General features: G+C 35.8%; 1 protein-coding gene across 2 annotated transcripts; it reads left to right on the top strand.

Annotated features, from left to right (window-relative positions):
* The first annotated feature begins 5662 nt into the window (after window positions 1-5662).
* LOC100924681 (sterile alpha motif domain-containing protein 9-like) lies at window positions 5663-20847 on the top strand. Of its 2 annotated transcripts, none has more exons than XM_003771946.4 (2): window positions 5663-5910; window positions 15826-20847. In XM_003771946.4, the coding sequence occupies exon 2, from the start codon at window positions 15842-15844 to the stop codon at window positions 20591-20593; it is 4752 nt and encodes a 1583-aa protein (XP_003771994.1). In that variant the 5' UTR covers window positions 5663-5910; window positions 15826-15841; the 3' UTR covers window positions 20594-20847. The 2 variants fall into 2 exon arrangements, with proteins under 2 accessions (XP_003771994.1, XP_031795879.1); XM_031940019.1 differs by lacking the exon at window positions 5663-5910 and adding an exon at window positions 6553-6770.
* The last annotated feature ends 1233 nt before the right edge of the window (window positions 20848-22080 follow it).

The raw sequence follows: 22080 nt of genomic DNA, 5'->3' as shown, positions 1-22080 counted from the left end.
TGGGCATTTCATGCCCCCAGTTTTCATTTGTCAAGCTTGTCTATCTCTCTGTTCAGGCAATGAAGAGGGGCAAGGTTTACTCCAAAAACCAACATTATAGGGAGCCTGGTTATTATGAATCACACGCCAAAATGAGGCAGAGAATGGACATGACTAAGCTGTAGCTCTATCTGCCATCTCTACCTTGGATAATCTCCATATGCTGCTCTTATGTGTTGACTCATAACCGCAATTAATCCAATCCAGTCCTTACAGGACCCAAAGTTCCAGGAAAGTCCCAAGAAGTCACTATAGAACCAACACACCCAAGCTCATGACTATATGCCAGCAGACACATTTACTACATTGCTTTTGCCTTTGTATTCTCAGTACCAAGCATGGCATTCTCTATAGGAGATGAATAATAAATGTCTGCAAGACTAAATTAAATAGGGAATTAGATTAGATTTAGGTTGTTGGGTAAAAAACAAAGTAACAGTTAGAACAAGTGAAATTTTTGTGCCTCTTTCCTTTGAAGATCTTAGCTTTATTTTCCCTTGATATTGAAAAAATAAGATAATTTATGCTGTTTAACTAAAAAAAAAAACCCAGTGATATAAATAAGAACACTTTATTTTAAATATAAATCATGATATTACATAGAAAACTATATCTTTCATGTGAGTTCTTCTTTTTGCTGAAATCATCAATTTCCCAGTTGCCTAATTCCATACCATAAAGTTATTTTAAAAAGTTTTATTGGCTTCTTACCTCTTACATTCAATGAGTTGCTAAGATCTATTGATTCTACTCCTTATTTGAGGGAAATTATTCTTTTGAACTAATTCCACATATTTTTCATTTTCTTTTCAATGAAGTGGAGAAGGGAAGGGAACAGATGCTTGTTCAAGCATCTGTTTAGAACCTACTGTGTGCTAGAAATTATGCTAAGTGCTTTACAAATGTTATCTGGCTTGATCCTCACAAAATCCCTGGGAGATAGGTGTTATTTTTATCCCCATTTTGAAGAAATTGAGACAAACAGTGGTTAATTAACTTGCCCAGGATCGCGCAATTAGTAAATGTCCAAAGCTACATTTAAAGCCAGGTCTTTGTGACTCCTGGCCCAATGTTCTATCCTTAGCTGTTTACAAGTTTGAAGAAATTTGGAATATCTGCAAGGTTACAAAATTTGAGTAACTGTAAGTTGTATGAAATGGCTTCTCAAACTTTTTTAGTCAGATGTCATGCTACCTAAATGTCCATGGTTGGCCCATTACTTATGAATGGGACTGTGTACCATTTTCCTCCACTTCTATCTTGTTCCAATGCCTCATCTCAGCATGGAGGTAATTCTGAGCTCTCCAAACTCATTCCAGTGGAGAGGAAATCCTGCAAAGTTGGAAGGCTTAGAATAAGGACTTGTAGACATATTAGGCTCTCTTTTCTTCTCCACAGAGGTTGACTACAGTGGATGATGGACTGGAAATCTGCTATTCTTAAGGCTCTTGGGTTGAGGGTCCTGAGCTATCTTTATCAGTCTGAGGGGAGGTGGTAGTCAGGGTGGTAGTAGTTTGACTTGCCTGGTCTAAGCCAACTCCTGAATCTCCCTTAAGGTGCCTTTCTGCTTCAACTAGGCTGACTTTCTGTCTTGTGCATGGTATATTGTCACATGTTACATTGATTTTTTTTTTAATTGTTTAGGCAAGAGTTTCATGATATATGAAGACATTTTCTGAAAGTCTTCTGAAGACTCACAATAATGACCTTTTCACATCCTGGTACTTTTTCTTGAATACTATTTTAGCCCTTAAACATGCCTCACTTCCCATTTTTGTTTTATTCTCTATATCTGTTGCATACTATGCACGTACATTTGTCCATGCTGTCAATGTTGTCTATCTAGTCTACACAGAGGTTAGGGGGTTGCCCTTGTTCCTAGCTTATCTTCTTTGTTCAGAACCCTGGACAGGGACAGTGGGTCCCCAGGAAATCCCATTTTGGTGAGAACTGTGATTATTCCTTTTTGTTCTCTGATCTGGCTGGCCATCCTGATTAGTCATCCCTAAGCATTGTCTAACAGTGAATGCTTAGACTGTTTACACAGATAGGAATCAACAATTTGACACGTAAACCTTCAGAATGTAAAGTAAGAATTCTTTGGTTCTGGTCCCAAAAGGTATGGGATTATTGAATCTAGGGCTACAATCTTATAATAACTTTTAAAAAACATTGATATATAACCAATAGATGCACATGGTTTACATGTCATTAATCTAATGTCAGACTCACTCTTGCCCTTACTTCTTTTCCCTCAAAGTCTTCTATATATCTCCTCCATCCACTTAAGGAAATGGCATTTTCTCTTTTCACCAGAAAGAAGATGATGATGGTTGTTTCCTTGCTAAAACAGTCTACTACTTTACTTGCTGACTTCAACATGAAAAAAACATGACTTTGAAATGAAACTATTTCCCTTTGCTATAAGAGAAAGTATTTGATCTTGCTTTTGATATGAAATATAATTGCACTTTTTTGCATGTGCTTGTTTACTGTCGGCTTGTGACTTTGAAGAAGTTGATTTTACTTTAAAGCCTCAGTTTCCACAGTCTCAAATTCCATAGCTGGGCACCTAAGGAAGCTAAGTGGAAAAGTAATATGAGGAATTCCCAGAGCAAGCAGGAGTCAAAATGGAGGAACCAACTTGTGCCTTATCTTACATTAGTATAATTTATGTTGACTGTGTAAGTGAATGGATCAGCTCTCTATTAAATGATGTTTTACCTGTGAAGGAAGGTTATCATGTAAATTTCTTTTTTGAAGGAAGGGTTCAAGCTGAAAAAAGATTTTAAGTTTGGGGTACTGTATAGATGTGTAGGGGGGTTCTCTCAACAGAGAAGAACTGTTGAAATGTATGAATCCTTTCTTGTTTGGAGTGTTTTTGGAAGGGATCAGGTTAAACAAACTTGTCCTTTGTTCAATGTTTTCTTGAGTATTTGCTTGGTAGTTGCCTTCTTCCTTTTGTTGTGGATATCTAGACAGGAGTCCAATTCTAATGATCTGAAGGGAAACCCTATGAAAAAACTCAATTTTGAAGATCGTGGGGGAAACTCTGGACCAGGACATGAGCCAAAAAGAGAGAGAACTGGTGAAGTTCCCAAGAATGAACTCAATCTCTCTGAATCCAAAGTTGTCAAAGAGATTATTAAACTAACAGGTGGAAGGCTATGGATATAGTTTATGTAGGTTTTTGATAAAAAGTGTTTTATACTATCCTTATGGAGAAGATAGAGAAATGAATTTGATGATAAAACAAGCAAAGAGTTCAGAACTGTTTAGATAGACTCAAAAATAATTGTTAATGGTTGAATGACAGTGTGGCAGGTGGTCTCCAGTGGAGTGCCTCAGTGATCTGTGTTTGGTTCTGTGCTGCACACATTTTCATTCATGACTTAGATAAAAGCACAGAATGTATGATTATTGAATTCACAGAAGACACAAATCTGGAAAGGATAGTTAACACAGTGGATGACAGAATCAGGATTCAAAAGATTTTGACAAGCTAGAGAGAACTGGGGCTGAATCTAATTAAGATGAATTCCATAACTATGGATAAATGTGAAGTCATTCATTTGACTAAAATTATCAAGTATGCCCAGCACAAAATCCTAAAAAAGGAAGGATGTCCTAAATTTGGTGAAGTCCTGAAGCCATTCCTATTTATGTAGGACATTTTACTGAATGTTGCAAACTTCTCCGGATGAGATCCATAAGCACTCAACACTGTTTAGTCTAATTGTCCACACAGGAAAAACCAAGTGGATGAATATATAATAAGAAGTTAGATGGACAGCCCATAGAACTTGCCATTATCTGGACAGACTCTGCAGATGAGATAACAAATTAGGCTTAGAATTGAAAAGAAGAAGAAGAGGTTGGAACAAATTTATAAAATAGCACAGCACTTTTTATTATTTTCCAGTAGAGTAGTTCTCGTTATCCCAATTGCACCAATGACATTAAAAGACTGAAAGAAAGGGTTCTAATTCAGTCAGTCAGTCAATAAACAGTGCCAAGCACTGTGCTAAGTAAATGCTGAGGATACAAAAGACAATTCTTAACCTCAGGGAGCTCACCAACTAAAACTAGTTCATTGGATAGATCCTCTTTGACAGGGGTTCTTAACCTCTTTCATGTCATGATCTCCTCTGGAAGCTTTGTGACTATGAGCCCCTTCTGAGAATAATGTTAGGAAAATCATAAAATGCATAAGATTACAAAGAAAATCAATTCTATTAAGATACAGTTTTAAAAATATTAAAAAGAAATAAAAAGGTCACAGACCCCAGGTTAAGAATATGGGAGACCATAAGAGAATAATCTCAGGATGAGAAAACTTGAGTCTCCACTAATGGAAAGGTCATAGATATGGCACAAGGAAGGAAGAAAGGAGGGAGGGAAGGAGAGAAGAAAGAAGAAAATGAAGAAGGAAAGAATGAAAGAAGGAAGGGAGGAAGGGAGGGACGGAGGAAAGAAAAGAGAGTGGGAAGGAAGTATGAAGGAATCTCCTCTGCAATCTACCTCAATCATTAAAAAAAAAAATTTTTTTTTTCAAGTACAAGCACTTTATCTCATTCTTAATTTTCTTTCTGGAAAAACTGTGAATGACTGAAAAATTTACTTTTTAAGGTAAAATTATATCTAAATCCTTAGCTTATTAGCTCAACAAATAATGGGAAGTTCAGATCTGAGTTGATGTCATTCTGAAAAGACAATATATAATTTCAGGAAATGATACATGAACTCCCAAATCTTACAATAGCTCAACTCACTGTATAAATAAGTCAAATCTTAGGAGTTAAATTTCTGTATTTTCTGTAATCTTTCTGGAGGAATCTATGTCTTATGAATTCTATAATAGGAATTAACAGTTTACTCACTGAAAATACTTCAAATTATTTAGTAATCTCCCGGTTTGTCACATGAATACTATTGTTTGTCCTTCATTCTCCAAAAGGACCAAGACATCAGGGAGGTGATACATGACTTGCAAGTGAATTGGATTTAAGTAAAGGAGGGCTGTGCAAAGTCATCAGCCTTATTCTCTCCTTTGGAGCCATGTGGGTCTAGAGGCCACATAGACATCAAGACAACTGGAGATGGCCTGATGTAATAGAAAACCCTGGCCTTTTAAAGTTAAGTTCTTTTCCAGATCTCAATTTGGCTGAGACAAAATCCATTTATTGAAGAAAGCTAGGCAAAGGAAGAAAAAGGGCAAAGAATGGCCTCTTTTACCTAGTCTAAAATAATCATTCAGGAAGGGGAAGATCCTCAAGATTTCTGGCCAAAAAAGAAACAATTGCTATTTATACTCTGAGCCATCAGGGCCCAAAGAATGATCAAATTGGGGGCTGGCCTGGGACTTATTGTTGGCCAATCAATGACAGCCAAAGTGATTTGAGTTTAAGATATTGTCCTCAAGAAAGAAATCTAGCCTGCAAACCCCAAGATACCTTGCAAAGTTTCAATGACCAAAATTTATATTCTTTTGGATAGAACATTGCCATAAAAGAGACAAGGGAAGGAAAAAGGGAGGGACGGAGGGAGGCAGGGACTGAAAGGGAGGGACTTTTCTTTTTTTTTTGGAAGGTAGCTTAAATGAAAGTGAAACCAATCCTCTGATTAGTCTACTTGTTGAGATGACTTCCTATATGGCTAAAAATAAAATCCCACAGACCTTCACGAATTCAGCCTTCTTTACAACGTCTGAAGAAAAAGCACTACAATTTGCTGATTACTCTAAGTGCATATTAGCACATTTACTTCACTGAAAGCCTATGCTTTCGCCAGAAGAAAAAAAAATAATAGTATACATAGATTTTCTTCATATGAATTCTACTTTCTAAGAAGGAATCCTCAACACAACTCCAGGTAAGTTCCTGAATCACTTAATGGCTTCATTTCCTTTATTAGACTGAATGAAAGCAGAGAGATTTGCGTATTTTATTGTCATTGGTTTATTGTCATGATCTTTAAATGAATGAAACTGGACATATCTATAAATATATATGCAAAATATATATATTCATATATACTTAGACTAATACAGGATGTCTCAAAGATCTTAGTGCAGTTTAAACTAAGATTTTTGAGATGACCTGTATTTTAGAAATATATGTGATATTATTACTAAATATGTATATAACTATCATTGTCTCTAATTAATGAAGCAGACATAAAACTATCAAGTGAAGCTTATTTTAGAGGTCACATATGTTTGTAGGAGGAAGCTTCTGGGTGTGTGTGTGTGTGTGTGTGTGTGTGTGTGTGTCTGTGTGTGTCTGTGTGTGTCGTACGAGAGATGGAACACAAGAGATCTCTTGCAAACTTTAGATCAGAGGTTTGAAATGTGAAACTCCACAAAGGGAGTTATATAATGTTGGGGGGTGGCAGGGAGTATCTAAGACAGGAAAATGAAACAATTCAAAGGCCAGATAGACTGAATATTGGGGTTTTTTTATTAACAACAGCTTCACAAACCCCCTTCCTCCTCCTTTAGCAACGGGATGGGGAGAGAGGAAAAGGCGGGGCCGGGGACAAACCAACCAATCACGGACAGGCTTGCACCATTCTGCCTAAAGCACGTCACTGTGAAACCCAGAGAAATGAAACTAACGTGCAAGAAACTGACTGCTCCTACCCCACCCCACTTGACAGAAATCTTCAAAATAGTGCAATGAATATATTGGGAAGTAGAAGATGTGAAAGGCGGATAAAAGCAACCGAGTGAGGTAGGGATGCTGGCAAGATGCAGAAAGTCAGGGAAAAGTGGGGATGGGAGGAGCTGCCTGGTTTTTTTTTTTTTTTTTCTTTCTTTTTTATCCTGCAGCTTTTGTTATTTTATTGGGGGAAAGATTGTTTAATGGACTCTGAATTTTTAAAGCAAAGCTAAAAATAAAGTGTTCATTCATATGGTGTAACCCTAGTCTTAGCTCTCCAAAAGGATCTCTAAAAGCTATGACATAGGAAGTTTTAACTGTATAATATAGATGTGTGAAATGATTAATATGGAAATGTTTTACATGGTTGTACATGCATAATCTATATCTGGTTGCTTACCACACCATAGGAGGAGAGAGGCGGGGACCGAGGACAAATCAACCAGTCATGGACAGGAAGGGAAGAGAAGGGAATATGATTCAGAATTCAGAACTTAAAAAAAAACTGAAATGCTTAAAAAAAAAGTTTAAACATATAATTGGGAAAATATATTTTTAAAATAGTAAGTACATATGTATATATACACACACTCCTATAGATATATGTATGTGTGTATTTCTGTATATACACATATCATACACACACACACACACACACACACACACACATATACTACAAATTGTAATTTGTAGTACTGGTAATTGTAATTCTGGTATCAGAGGATTAGCAGAGTAGTCCTAATCCTAAAAAAATCATCTAAAATTAAGAGAGCACGTCCACCTCTAAGGAGCAAGGTCATTTTCATAGAAGATAAAAATAAAAACAGCTCAGAAAATTACTAATTCAGCAAGTTCTTTGAGCCAAAAATTGGACTCAATGAGTTCTTTCCAAGGAGTTTCTCACCATCTTTTTGTTTAGTTTAGTTTATTTTTAGCTCCTTTTTAGAAAACAGATGCCTTTGGTATCTACGTGACACCACGAATGAGTCAGAAAGCAGGTCTGAGAGCAAGGTTTGAATTCTGGACCTTTGACAAATAACTCTCTCTATGCATTTTAATTTCCTCATTCTTCTACCTGAGTGGGAGGAAGCACTAGAATTATTTGATGGGTTGAGCTGTCAGTCATCCCCTGAGGCAAAGAACAACCCAGTTCTACTTTCTTTTCCTACCTTCATGCAGGCAGAAATGTTAGATGTCCACTTCCAGTCAGGAACGTATCTCTTTCCTTCCAAGAAACTCATTCTTCTTTTCAAAGGCTTGGGTTGCTTTGCAACCCTATAAGTCAAATGGCCCTATAAGTGAAAAGGAGACTGAAAACGATTGTGCCAGCTCCTTCCCAAGCCTAGGGTTTCTCTGGGGCTCACGGTTATTTCTCTGGAGTGCATGAACTTCATTTTGTTAGAGTGCAACTCCCATCTTCCACTTTGTCCACCATTTAAAAGTGGCTAGAGAATGTTCCGGTGTAAGTCTAAATAAACTAAACATTTTGTCTTTCTAAAATAAGAAAACTCTTCTCTCTTCCTCCCACTCTTTATCTGTAAATATTAGCTAAGATCTGGCTTTGAATTTCTGTGAGTCAACAACTTTATCATATTTGCTAAGATAAGAAACAATGTAAATATTGATAGTGTGATGAATCTCTGGTGCAGGTGCAGAGCACTTCAGATGGTCCTGGAGAGGTGATGAGCCAGCTTCCAGAAGAGTCTCGATGACATAGAATGTACTGCATGTGTAGACATTCTATAAATGGAGGTGAAAGTGGAAGGAGGGAAGAGAATAAGCATTTATATAATGCCTACTATGTACCGCACACTGTTCTGCTAAACACTTTACAAATATTATCTCATTTGATCCTAAAAAAAAAAACCTTGCAAAATAGGTGCTGTTATTATCTCCATTTTATTCTTTTGTTCTTGCTTATGTAGCCTCACTTCCTAAAATCCAAAATGCTTTATCTTCCCTCTCAAAGATTTAGGGGTACATTGAGGGATTTCAGCTTTTTCATTTTTAATGCTCTTGGATTAAACTTCCAGGTATGTAGGGCAGTAATTCCATCTAAACATTTAACATTGACTGGTTTTTATTAGGTTGGATATTTGCTTTAAAGATATAAGCAAGAACAAAATACAAAATACATCCTTCCAACATCTTGGGGGTATTGGTATCTAGGGAGATTGGGTTGATTCCTAGAAGAGTCTCTCTCTAGCACTGGATTTATCCTGGCTATTACTGGGCTAGGTCCCCAAAGTAATTTTCAAAGGCCACTCCTTGTTCCTCTGAGTATTAGGACTAAATTGGCTGCAAAATCTAGAAACTGAGAAGTCTAAAATCTCTTGATATTTTGAAACTCATAAAATTGGAGGCTCCAATCCCATCACCTAGAAGGTAAAAGAACAAATGCCAAAGCCAAGGACTGAGGCCCATATTTTGGAGCCAAATGACGTCAGCAGTGTTTCTTGTCTTACAGAACCGTCTTTCCCTACGTGCTGTCAGGGGAATAAATGCTCTTTATTGGGAAAAAATTAAGTATCATATACACATTTGATAAAGCACATAAAGCACAACTGTATGTTTCAAAGCAGTGATTACTTCAATGCAAAAAGTTATTTTTACAAATTGTTATTGAAATCTTTTTTTGGCTTTTTTTTAAATTGGTGGTTATACAAATCACTATAGTATAATGAATGAGAATGAAATAAAGAGACTAGACCAAAGTTAACTTGGGCCTTTTAGAAAATGACCCAGTTCTGGTCAATCAAAAAAAAATCTTTCTCTTTATCATGGAGATAGCAGATCGGAACCAATTAAACCTCTCTTCCTTTATATCACAGTCAGCAGTACTTTGAGTAGTTTGCGCTTTGTTAAAGTCTGAAATCCCACTGGCACTTAGATAACTGTGGAAAGTGGATTGTGTGTCAGCAGCCAGACCTATCCATGTACCTTTACTCCTTGTCCAAGTCTTTTGATGGAGTTTGCTATATTTACAAATGAGGGGGTAATGCTAGATAATCTATAAGGTCCTTTCCATCTCAAGCATCCAATGCCTTCAGTTCTAACATTCTGTGCTAGTATATAGAATAGGCAGTTTCCTCAAATCTTATACTTTGACTTGCTTCTCAGAAAAAGGCAAAAATGTAAGGGGTGATTGATTTGAGCTCTATAGTCTTGCTACATATGGACACCTGGAGCCTTTATCGTCTTAGGAAAGACAAGTCCAGTAGCAGGGCTTATTCAATGGCTTGGGACACCCTTGATAGTTCTTATGATTGCTCAAAGACTGATGTATTATTTTAAACGAGGGTTTTAGTAGGATACTCAGAAGGCAAATGTGCTTCTTCCAGTACTGCAAAAGCCCAATAGAGTGTCCTTTTTATTCTTTGAAGTTCCTAAAGAGTGTGTCTTTATCAAGACTAGAAATGTTTCTTTTGCTTCCCACCCTGTTCCCCCACAGGCTACTTATCCTTTTATGAATGTCTCTGGCTTATATAATCTAGCATGTGTTGTGCATATGTATGTATGTGTAGACATGTGTGTGTTCTATACACATGTGTATGCATGGGTACATGTGTGCATGTACATTGTGTATGTGTGCATGTGTGTGTATGTAAGCAGGAAAGACTTACATAAAATTCTAGTTACTAAGGAGAATATATGGGTTCAGAAACAAGCTTACTAATCAGGTAGCAAGAGAAACAAAAAGCAGGTTTGAGGGACAAAGAAAGGGAATGTGGTTTTGAAAAGTGCACATTTGAGAAAGAGACCATTTGCCTTATTCTTGTATATTTAATGTGTTGCCTCAATGCAATTGGAGGGTCAAAAAGGAATGTTTAACAATGTAGGGTCACTCTTGCTCGGGCACAAGAGCCTAGTCCCCATATCTGCAAAATTAGAGGGTTAGACGATGACCATATCTCACCAATGCTTCCAGCTTTAAGGCTACAACCTCATCATCCTAAAGACCATTGTAAATCTTCCAGATTTTGTTATTTTTTCTAGGTCAGTAAAATAGTTTTTTGGGAGTTTGGTATAGCACTAAATAAACAGATTAGTTTAGATAGTATTGTCATCTTTATTATATTTGCACGACCTAAGAGCACTTGATATTTTTCCAATTGCTTAGATCTGACTTTATTTGTGTGGAAAGTGTTTTGTAGTTTTGTTTATATAGCTCTATTTTTTGGTGCATATACATTTAGTATTATTACTTTATTGTTTATAGTACTATTTATTAAGATGTGCTTTCCTTCTTTATCTGTTTTAATTAGATCTATTTTTACGTTTGCTTTATCTGAGATCAAAATTGCTACCCCTGCTTTTTTATTATGCTTTAGCTGAAACATAATAAATTCTGTTCCAACCTTTTATCTTTACTCTATATGTATCTCTCTGTGTTAAATGTTTTATTGTAAATAGTATGTTGTAGGACTATTTTTCAATCTATTCTGATATTCTCTAAGGTTTTATGGGAAAGTTCATCCCATTCACATTCACAGTCATAATTATCAACTCTGCATTTCTCTCCAATACTTTTTCTCCCCTGTATATGTTTGTGTTCTCTCTTTCCATCTTGTCCTTAGTAATATTTTGTTTTTTTTTTTTTTACCTACTCCATCTATTAGCTTATCTCCGAACATCCTTCTCTCTTCCCTTCTCTTAGAAGTATTTTTCCCCCCGAGGCAATTGGGGTTAAGTGACTTGCCCAGGGCCACACAGCTAGGCAGTCAGTGTTAAGTGTCTGAGACCGGATTTGAATTCAGGTCCTCCTGACTTCAGGGCTGGTGCTCTATCCACTGTCACCTACTTGCCCCTTTTTTCTTTTTCTTTTTTTTTTTTTTTTGAGCAGTGTTTTTTTTTAACCCATATTACTCATTGCCTTATCTTTTATCACCCCTCACTATTCTCTTACCTTTTCCCCCCTAGTGTTTCTGCCTTTCCTTCTATCCAATCCCTGCCTTTTCTTTCTTCTTTCTCTCCTACTTCTTTATAGGATTAGATAAATTTCTATACCCAACTAAATGATGAAATTACTTCCTCTAAGAGCCCAAACTGATGAGATTAAGGTTTAGGCAATGTTCACCCCCCTTCCTTCTTTCCCTGGATTGTAATAGGTCTTTTGTGCCTCTTCATATGATGTAATTTGTCACATGATATCTCCCCTTTCTTCTTCTTCCAGTACAAACATTTTCGCTACCACTTAATGTCTTTTTCTTCACATCAGAGTCCATTTACAACTATATTTCCTATCCATGTGATGCTCCCCTTTGTTGCAATAACATAAAGTGTCAAGAACTGCAGATATCATTTTACCATCTAGGGATGTCAACAGTTTAGCCTTTAAATAATATATAATTTCCCCCTGTTTATCTGTCTATGTTTCTCTTGGGTCCTGTGTCTATAGATTAAATTTTCTGTTTAGTTCTAGTTTTTTCAATAGAAATGATTGAAAGTTTCTTACTTCATTAAAGATCCATCTCCTTCCCTGAAAGATGATGCTGAATCTCTCTGGTTGTAACCCCAGATTCTTTGCCTTCTGGAATATAGCATCCTATTCCCTCTGATACTTTATTGAAGTTGCAGATCCTAAGTAATTCTGACTGTTGCTCCTTGATATTTGAATTGTTTTTGTCCTTGTATGAATTGATGTTTTGGTTTTCCCTATCACCATAGTAACTTTCTATGGTCAACATTCTTTTCTGTTTCTTACTCATTTTCTTTCTTTTTCTTTTGGTATTTCTTTTTCTTTTTTTTTTCTTTTTTTTTCTTTTTTACTTTTATGGTCGAGCTCTGTTCCTGGGATTAAGAGAGACCTATACCAAACTTTCTGTGCAACTCTAAGCCTTGGCTTTGAGCAAAAGGGCTCCTTGTGTTTGTAGGGGATAGTTTTGCCCGCTTCTTTCAGGAAACAGCCTGGTTTCCCAGAGTTTGCTTACTGAACTGGGACTGGAGGCTGCACCACTGATCTGTTTCTCTGTTGAGCCAGGACAGAGGGTCTCAGTTCCTGATTTGCTGTGATTAAGACCCTCTTGATGGCTTCCTCAGAGTTTGTCTGAGCTGGACTGAACATGCTTTTCACTCTAATAAGACTGACTTTTTCTGAAGTTTTTCCAGTCGATCTTGAAGTGGAGAATGATTTCACTATGTCAAACTCTGTATAGAGATTTGGTTTCTTGTGGTTTTTGAGGGAAACTGAGAGAATTCAAGCAGCTTCCTGGCTTCACTGTGCCATCTTGGCTCCCCTATCTCTTTTGAAGTCATAGTTTTTGATAATTTTGCAGTCTTCACTTTTGATTGATTGGTAGATATTCCTTTCATATACATTATTGTAGTCATTATGAATATGGTTTTCTTGACTCTGCTTATTTCATTTTGTAACAGATCATGCAAGCCATTTCATGCTTTTCTATATGCATCAATAATCATAGTTTCTTTTTTAATTTATGAAATAAAACAAGCATTTCCATAACATAGGAAAAAAGGGGGAAAAAATTGCCCATGAAACCATAGATCAATTATGTACAATTTGCTGTTCCTTTTAAATAGATAATACTGTTATCATGTAAATTTCTTTTTTCCCCTTTTCCTCCTTTTTTCTTCCTTCTCCCCCTAGAGATGGCTACCATTAGACAAAAATACATTTTGTGTATATTCATTCTACGTATATTTTACTTATCAATTCTTTCTCTAAATGCAGATAGCATCTTCCTTCATATATCCTTTGTAACTAATTTGGGCATTTATAATAATCAAAATGATTTATTTTCTCAAAGCTGTTCTTAAAGCAATATTGTTGTTACATCATACAACATTTTCTTAGTTTTATGGATTTTGCTTTTCATTATTTTGTTCAAGTCTATCCATGTCTTTCTAAATATCAAATTTATCACTTCTTATAACATAATTGTATTTCATCACAAACATATACCACAACTTGTTCAGCCATCCACTATTTTATATTATTAATATATGTTATTTTAATCTTTTTATTTTAGTATTATTATATTATACATATATAATATATCCCCAAAGTTTTTAATTCCTTACCATCAGAAAGAAAGCTGTTATAAATATTTTAGAATAGATTCTTTTCCTTTTTCCTAATCATCTTTGTAAGTAAACCTAGTAGTGGGATTGTTGGGCTAGAGGGCATAGGCAATTTAATAATTCTTTGGGCATAATTCCAAATTGCTATTTCAAAATGGCTGAATCAGTTCATAATTCCCCAATAATGAATTAGTATCTCAGTTTTTCCACATCCCCTCCAACATTTGTCACTTTCTCCTTCAATAATTTTAGCCAGACTGATAGGTGTAAAATGTTATCTTAAGGTTGCTTTAATTTGCATTTCTCAATAATTATTTGGAGCATTTTTTCATGTGACTATAAATTATTTTGATTTCTTCATTGGAAAACTGCTTGTTTATATTCTTTGACCATTTATCAATTGGGGAATAACTCAAGTTCTTATAGATTTTATAAAACTCTTTATGTATTTGACATATGAGACATTTATCTGAGAAACTGTCTATAAAAATTTCCCCTCAATTTTCTGCTTTCCTTCTAAACTTCTCTACATTTGTTTTATTTGTAATCATCATATTTTACAGCTTGGTCAGATTTCATTATATCCATGTATCATAATTTGTTTCACCATTCCCTAATCAATAGGCATCTACTTTGTTTCCAGTACTTTTCTTTTCTTTTCTTATCTTTTTTTTTCCTGAGGCAATTGGGGTTAAATGACTTGCTTAAGGTCACACAGCCAGGAAGTGTTAAGTGTCTAAGAACAGATTTGAACTCAGGTCTTCCTGACTTCAGGGCTGGTGCTCTGTCCACTGTGCCACATAGCTGTCCCGTTTCTAGTATTTTTCTATCACAAAAAGTGATGCTATAAATATTTTGGAATATATGGGCACTTTTTTCTTGTCAGTGATCTCCTTGGGGTCAAAGCCTCATAGTGGAATCTGTGCAAAAAGGGATATGGGCATTTCTGTCACTTAATTTATATAATGCCATATTGCAATGTCCACTTGTAAAGAAGCAACATTATGTGCAAGGCATTGAATTTTTATGAGTACTTAAATACAAAAATAAAGCAATTCTTGAACTCAAGAAGCTTACCATCCATTTGGGGAAGGAAAAAAATATGTATGTGTGCGGATGGGTAGGAGGTAAATATACACAAATAAACTAAAAAAATACTTTCTGGGGATGAAGATTAAACACCTAAGATATGGGATATCAAGAAAGATCTCACATGGAAAAGTCACTGAGCCAAGCCTTGTAGACAACAGGCAGAGGTGATTTACTATAAAATGTTTTCAGTTTAATTTTAGAGCTATATTTGAAAATGAAATGAGAGTTGTTTTTTTTCCTAACTAAAGTCAGGTGATAAAGAAGTTTATGAAATGGTTGAAAAACAATCCTTTCCCATCTCAATATTAACATAATCCCAAAACACTTTTTTTTTTCATAGCCCATTATCATGATGGAATAGACTTAATTACATTTGACCAAGTCAGTCCCCCAACCATATCTCAAAAGCATGAATGCATAAAAAATACACAAGGGAGCAGGGATAGAGTAGAGGAGGAGTGAAAGCATAATATTAGAACTCCGAATGTCAGAATGATACAAGGTTGATGATGAAAACTAAGGACAACAAAATGTCATTTTCTTTTTAGCTCTAGCTAGAAGGCTGAATAAGAAACAATGGGTGGAATTGTTTTGTTTTTTGTTTTTAAAGGCAGATTTAGGCTGTTTATAAGGAAAATTTTCCTAAAAAATCTAAGTCATCCTAAAGTGTAATTGAATATGTTTACTGTCACTGGGGATCTTCAAGGAAAGGCAATTTGATGATTAGTCAAGGATATTGCAAAGGGAATTGTTTAGTTTAGTACAGATGAGCTGAATTCTAAGGTCCTTTCCAACTGTGATTCTGTGATTCAATGAATAGAGGTTGTAAGTCATTGCAATTCTAAATTAAGTATATCATATACAATATCCCAAATATTATGTTGCATTACATATGTTACATTGACTTTGTTTTATTAAATTGGGATTTATTATTTTTATAAGTTTATTAAATTTTTTAATATATGTTACTTTAATTTTGTTTTTCTTTCCAAAGAGTGAAGATCTTTGAAATGACTGACCCAACCCCCAGTATCGATGACTGGACCAAAGAACATGTGAAACAATGGTTAACAGAAGAACTCAAGATTGATGAAAAATATGTACAAATCTTATTTTCTCAAGCAGTGACAGGCTTAGTATTAAATATCTTAACTAAGAACGATCTTTTGGAAATGGGCATACCACATGGCCCAGCTCTTTTGATAATGCGCACTATTGAAAAAATGAAGAACATTCCACCAAAAAATCCTGTTCCAACATCTGAAAAACAAGATAGTTCGAAAATTTCTAGAAAGGAGAAGAGGAAGAGAGGAAAAGTCAAAACAGAAAATACAGAAGAGGCAATTTTGACAACCAACTCTCAAGACATTACAGATTCTGAAAGTACCCAAGAATCAAAACCCACTAGAGAAGACATATTAGATGTTGAAGAAGTCACAATGGACGAAGCAAAGCCCAAGCTAGAACCAAAAAGATTACCATGTTTGCCATATCCATTTAATAGCTTCCATGACACTTGTCGTTATATACAGCATTACATCTTGCAGCCGGAAACAGGACCACTAAATCTCATCGATCCAGTCCATGAGTTCAAACTATTGACTAACACTGAGGTAGCAACCGAGGAAGACATCAAAATGAAATTTAGCAATGAAGTCTTTCGATTTGCTTCAGCCTGCATGAATTCCCGTACCAATGGCACTATCCATTTTGGTGTCAAAGACAAACCCCATGGAGAAATTGTTGGGATGAAAATTACCAATACAGATGCTTTTATTGACCATTTCAATGTAAAGATAAAACAGTATTTTAGAGATGATCAGGTCAATTTAGCACGTGAATGTATTAGGGAACCTAGGTTTGTGGAAGTCTTACTGCAGGATAATACTTTATCTGATAGATTTGTTATTGAAGTTGATGTCATTCCTAAGTATTCCATATGTAAAAACACTCTTTTCTACATCAAGATGCAAGTCCTTAAAGAAGAAAAGTGGATGGAAAAAAAAGAATACTCACTTTTTGTGAGAGAGGGAGCCAGTTCTAAAGACATCCTGGCTAATATCATGCAACGTCATGTAGATTACAACAGGTTTTTAGTTCATTTGAATTCACTGGCAGATTCCAGAAAATCTGCAGAGGAAGAATATAGAACAAAAAAGGAGATGAAAGAAAATGAAGGGCCAAAGCTGGTGAACTTGCTCACAGGAAACCGAGACCTTTTGGACAATACCTACTATGACTGGTACATTCTGGTGGCTAGTAAGTGTCATCCAAATCAAATAAAGCACCTGGACTTTCTAAAGGAAATTAAATGGTTTGCTGTGTTGGAGTTTGATCCTGAATCTGGGAACAATGGGTTGGTAAAGTTTTACCGAGAGACCAGAGCGGCAAACCTTCACTTTCCATATCAGTATGATGACAAAATTACCCAAAATCCTGATAAATTGAATCTATATCAACAACCCAGCTGGATATTTTGTAACGGTAGGACAGATCTAGAAAGTCCTGAACATAAACCTTTAGAGTCATGTTTATGGCAACGAGAAAGAGCTTCTGAAGTCAGAAAACTAATTTCATTTCTTACGCATGAAAATATAATGCCTAAAGGAAAGTTTTTGGTGGTGTTTCTGTTACTCTCTCCAATAGAAGATCGAAGAGATCCCCTCATTGAAACATTCTGTGCTTTCTACCAAGACATGAAGGGAATGGAAAACATAATGTGCATCTGTGTCAGTCCACAGATATGCCAGCGATGGAAAACTCTTCTGCAAGCCAGACTGACGATAGTTGATGAGCTCTCAGACCAATGTATTTCTACCTTAAGCCTTGAAAAGATAAATGGTACAATTCTTAAATTAAAATCAAGGATTCATTCTTCACAGAGGTTTTTGCCATCAACTGGTTCCTCTACAGTTCTTTTGAAAAGGGAAGAAGATTTCATGGGTGCTCTAGAAATTCTCTGTGAAAATGAATGTAAAGATACAGAATTAGAAAAGGATAAAAAGAAATTTCTTGAATTCATGAAATCTCAAGAAGAGCATTTTTATCGAGGTGGCAAAGTTTCTTGGTGGAACTTCTACTTTTCCTCTAAAAACTATTCATCAACTTTTGTCAAAAGAGATAGTTATGAAAAACTTGAAGAGTTGATTCTCCACTGGGCAAATTCTCCTAAACAAATATGTGCCAAAATTATTAATCTTTATCATCATCCAGGCTGTGGGGGGACTACATTGGCTATGCATGTTCTCTGGGAACTAAAGAAAAAATTCAGATGTGCTGTGTTGAAAAATAAAGCAACCGAATTTCCAGACATTGGAGAACAGATAACCACATTAATCACCTATGGCTCAAATGGCCATCAAGATTATTTACCTGTACTGCTCCTTGTGGATGATTTTGAAGAACAAGAAAATGTCTCTCTACTACAGAATTACATTCTTGCAGCTGTAGCAGAAAAAAGTATTCAATATGAAAAACCTTTAGTGATCATTTTAAACTGTATGAGGTCCCAGAATCCTCTTAAAAGTGCAAAAAATCCAGACAGCATTGCTTTGGAATATTACCTTTCTGCTTCAGAGCAAAGAGCTTTTGAGGCCAAACTGAAAGAAATTGAAAAGCAATATGAGAACTTTGAAGATTTCTATTCTTTCATGATCATGAAAAGTAATTTTGATGAAAAATACATAGAAAAGGTCGTCAAGAACATACTGCAAGGGCTTAAAATACATAGCAAGGAAGCACAACTCATTTCCTTTCTGGCTTTACTGAACTCTTATATTACTAATTCCATAATTTCGGTGTCCCAGTGTGAGAAATTCCTAGGAATTGCCAACAAGAAGGCTTTCTGGGGAGACGAATGCCTTGAAGACAAGATGGGAACCTATTCTACTCTTTTGATTCAAACAGAAGTGGAGGAAAAAGGGAAGTACAAAGGTGTAAGGATCATCCATCCTCTCATTGCAAATCACTGTCTAGTGGAGTTGAAAACTACTTATCATTTGACTAAAAGTAAAATCACACTGGAATTGTTACAAGAGAGTTTATTTTATAATATTGGAATAGGAAGAGATAAACTTTCCCAAGATGTGGAAACCTTGTTGCTTACCAGACAGCGCAGGGAGCATGGGGATGAAACAGATACTTTGTTTTCCCCACTGATTGAAGCAGTACAACAAGAAGAAGGTAATAGTGAAGTTGTAATGGTCTTGAAGGAAGGAGCTATTCGGTTCCCCAAAAATGCATTCATTTGTCAAGCCTTAGCAAGACATTTCTACATTAAGGAAAAGAACTTTCCTAATGCTCTGGAGTGGGCAAAAAAAGCAAAAGCATTCGCATCCTGCAATTCCTATATCACAGATACCCTTGGCCAAGTCTACAAAAGTAAGATAAAATGGTGGGTGGATGAAAATGCAAAAAGTAAGACCATCAGTATTGAGGATCTAAAAAGTCTCCTAGAAACTGCGAAAAAAGCCTCCGAAGCCTTCAAATTGTCCCAGGAGCAAACTAAAATGAAAGAAGATATCAGAGAAGATATGGACAGTCAAAAGTCGAAAAGGAAGTATGATTCATACAATACAGCAGGCTATCGAGGAGAGATTGAAGTGTGTCTTTACACAATCCAGGTTCTGCAGCTCATTTCTTTCTTTGGCAAAGAAGGTGACATGTGTAACAGACACTTGGTACAATTTTTATCCAATACAGGTGATATTCCTGGGGATCCAAATGATGAATACCACTTAGTTCTTAAGGACTCCATTCATTACCTGAGTAACTTGCAGTTAGCTTTGAAACAAGCATTCGATTTTTTTGATGACTACTTTGTCCTTCTGAAACCCAAGAACAGCATTAAGGAAAAAGAAGAGACAAAACTTCGGAGAAAGGTGGCTGAATATTTCAGTAAATATGCAAAAGTGTTCGGTCCCTCAGCTCAGCAGCAATCGCAGAACAAAAACCCTAAATCAAAACTTGCTTTCCCAATTCAAGTAGAGACTAGTAGGAAAAGCTTGGAGATTTTAAAAGCAGACAAGTTTTCTGGATTATTGGAATACCTTCTCCCTAATCAAAAAAACGCTGCCAGCAAAATGGAAGATATCATAAATCAATATACATTTCTCCTCGAACAGCTGACCAACAAAGTCTATTTGAGAGAAAAACAGAATTTCATTCTGGCCAATATCATTCTCAGTTGTTTAAGACCAGCTTCCAAACTGGTGCAACCCCTTCCCAAGCTAAAGAATCAGCTCCGAGATATCTTGCAGCAAGTAGGTTGGGATTGCAAATTCTCAGAACCTTACTTCCTCGCCTCTCTGATGTTCTGGCCAGAAAACCAACAACTCAATCCAGATTCTAAACAAATGGAGAAGTATGTTTCATCTCTAAACAAGTCCTTCAGGTCACAATACAAATATATGAGTCATTTTAAACAGCCGATTGCACATTTTTACCTTGGAAAAGGCTTGGGTCTCAACAGGCTTGTGCACAGACTCAAAATTGAGCAGTGTTCTAAAAAGGCATCAGATGCCTGGTGGCAGAGTGGAGATGTTTGGAAGGACGAAGAAGTCCAGAAACTTTTGCTACGATTAAGTGGCCGGGCTGACAGTGAACTCATCTATGTAGACTATGGAAGAGATGAAAAAATCAAGATCCCAGTGAGACCTGTGTTTTTAGGTCGGCTACGGAGTGGGAAAAGTATAGAAAAAGTATCATTCTACCTGGGATTTTCTATTGGAGGTCCACTTGCATATGACATAGAGATTATTTAAGAACCTAAACTATTTCTTCTTGTTTCCTGAGGCTTATTGTCTCCGAATTATAAGTTTTTTTCAGGCAGAAATCAGAATTTAAGGATTTCATTCCTCTTGTACTTGACCTTTGCCTGTTGTCTTAACTACAAGAATTGCACGAGATACTGTTCAAAAATTATTTTACTCCTTTGTTACCATTAAGACTTTGTGCATTGTTTCCAAATGTCTCCCGTTTGTAAAATCTGGAAGATCATTAAAGAAAATGGAAGCTTTCTTACTCTTAATATCTCCATCTTCTCCATTACCCCCATCAATGTGTTTATGTATAAAGGACCTTTTCTATTCCCTTAGGGTATACTTCATAGGATTATAAATTAAATCAAGAACTTAAGTATAAAAATATTTCCAGCATCTGACAAATTCTAGATTCCTGGCACTCCAACTGTCTAGCTCTTTGATCTGTGATACCTTACTGGAACTGTTCATGCTTTAGATTCCTAGATATAAAATACTTGCAGGGATCCTCATCAACTGGGGAATGGCTGAATAAGTTGTGGTGTATGGTTGTGATGGAATACTACTGTGCTCTAAAAAATAATGAACTCAATGATCTTAGAAAGGCATGGAGAAACTTGCACAAAATGATGAAGAGTGAAGTGAATATTCAAGAGAATATTGCATACAGAAACAACAATACTGCTTTAAGAATGACTGAGCAATTAAATCACTTAGACTATTGTAGATATTCAAATTAAAAATAAAGGACATTTGAAAAAAGAAGCTATCTGCACCTAGAGAAAGAACTGATAACTAGAAGTATGTATAGAATAATTTATATGTATATATGTATATATATATATACACAAATATATATATATATATATATATATATACACTTATTTGTGTCTAATGGTAACTATCTCTAGGGAGGAGGAAGAGAAGAAAAAATTTTATAGGACACCTTTATTTTATATTTGGAGGGAATAGCAATCATCATTTTATTTTCATGTACTTCTTGTGTTCTGTAAATTGACAATAAAATATTTTTTTTAATGGTGGCAAATAATTATTGTGCCTACTTCACAGGATCATTGCAGTTTTGTAACGTCTCCTGTATGTAAGGAGTCCTATCCACAGAGAGAGATGACAGCTCAAAGCTTAGAAGATCTAGATGGTTAGCCTCCCTTTGTAACTTCCAAGTAATATCATTATGATAAGAATACCAAGTATGGACTGGTGGATAAAAGAGAAGAGAATGAGCATAATTGAAGAATATAAGATTAAATGTGAATTGGCGTCTATGATTTCTCAGTGAAATTATGGGATGAGGATATACAGGAAGGGGAAGTCCAAAACCAGAGATGATTTCTCAGAATATCTAATATTTAAAATAGTCATTTAGATTCTTACTCTAAGAGCACAAGGATGGTGGAAAGGCATTCCAGATAGAAGAAGTTTAGTTTTCTCAGCTTCAAACCTAAACATAGGAATTTCAAAACGCTTAC

Source organism: Sarcophilus harrisii, chromosome 5 (assembly GCF_902635505.1).
Source record: "Sarcophilus harrisii chromosome 5, mSarHar1.11, whole genome shotgun sequence".
Classification (NCBI taxonomy): Eukaryota; Metazoa; Chordata; class Mammalia; order Dasyuromorphia; family Dasyuridae; genus Sarcophilus; species Sarcophilus harrisii.
The sequence above is the reverse complement of the archived record's forward strand: the minus strand, read 5'-3'. Positions and strand labels throughout refer to the sequence as shown.

Excerpts from the sequence above, each read along its gene's own strand:
- LOC100924681 (XM_003771946.4), top strand. The coding sequence starts at position 15,842 with ATGACTGACCCAACCCCCAGTATCGATGACTGGACCAAAGAACATGTG.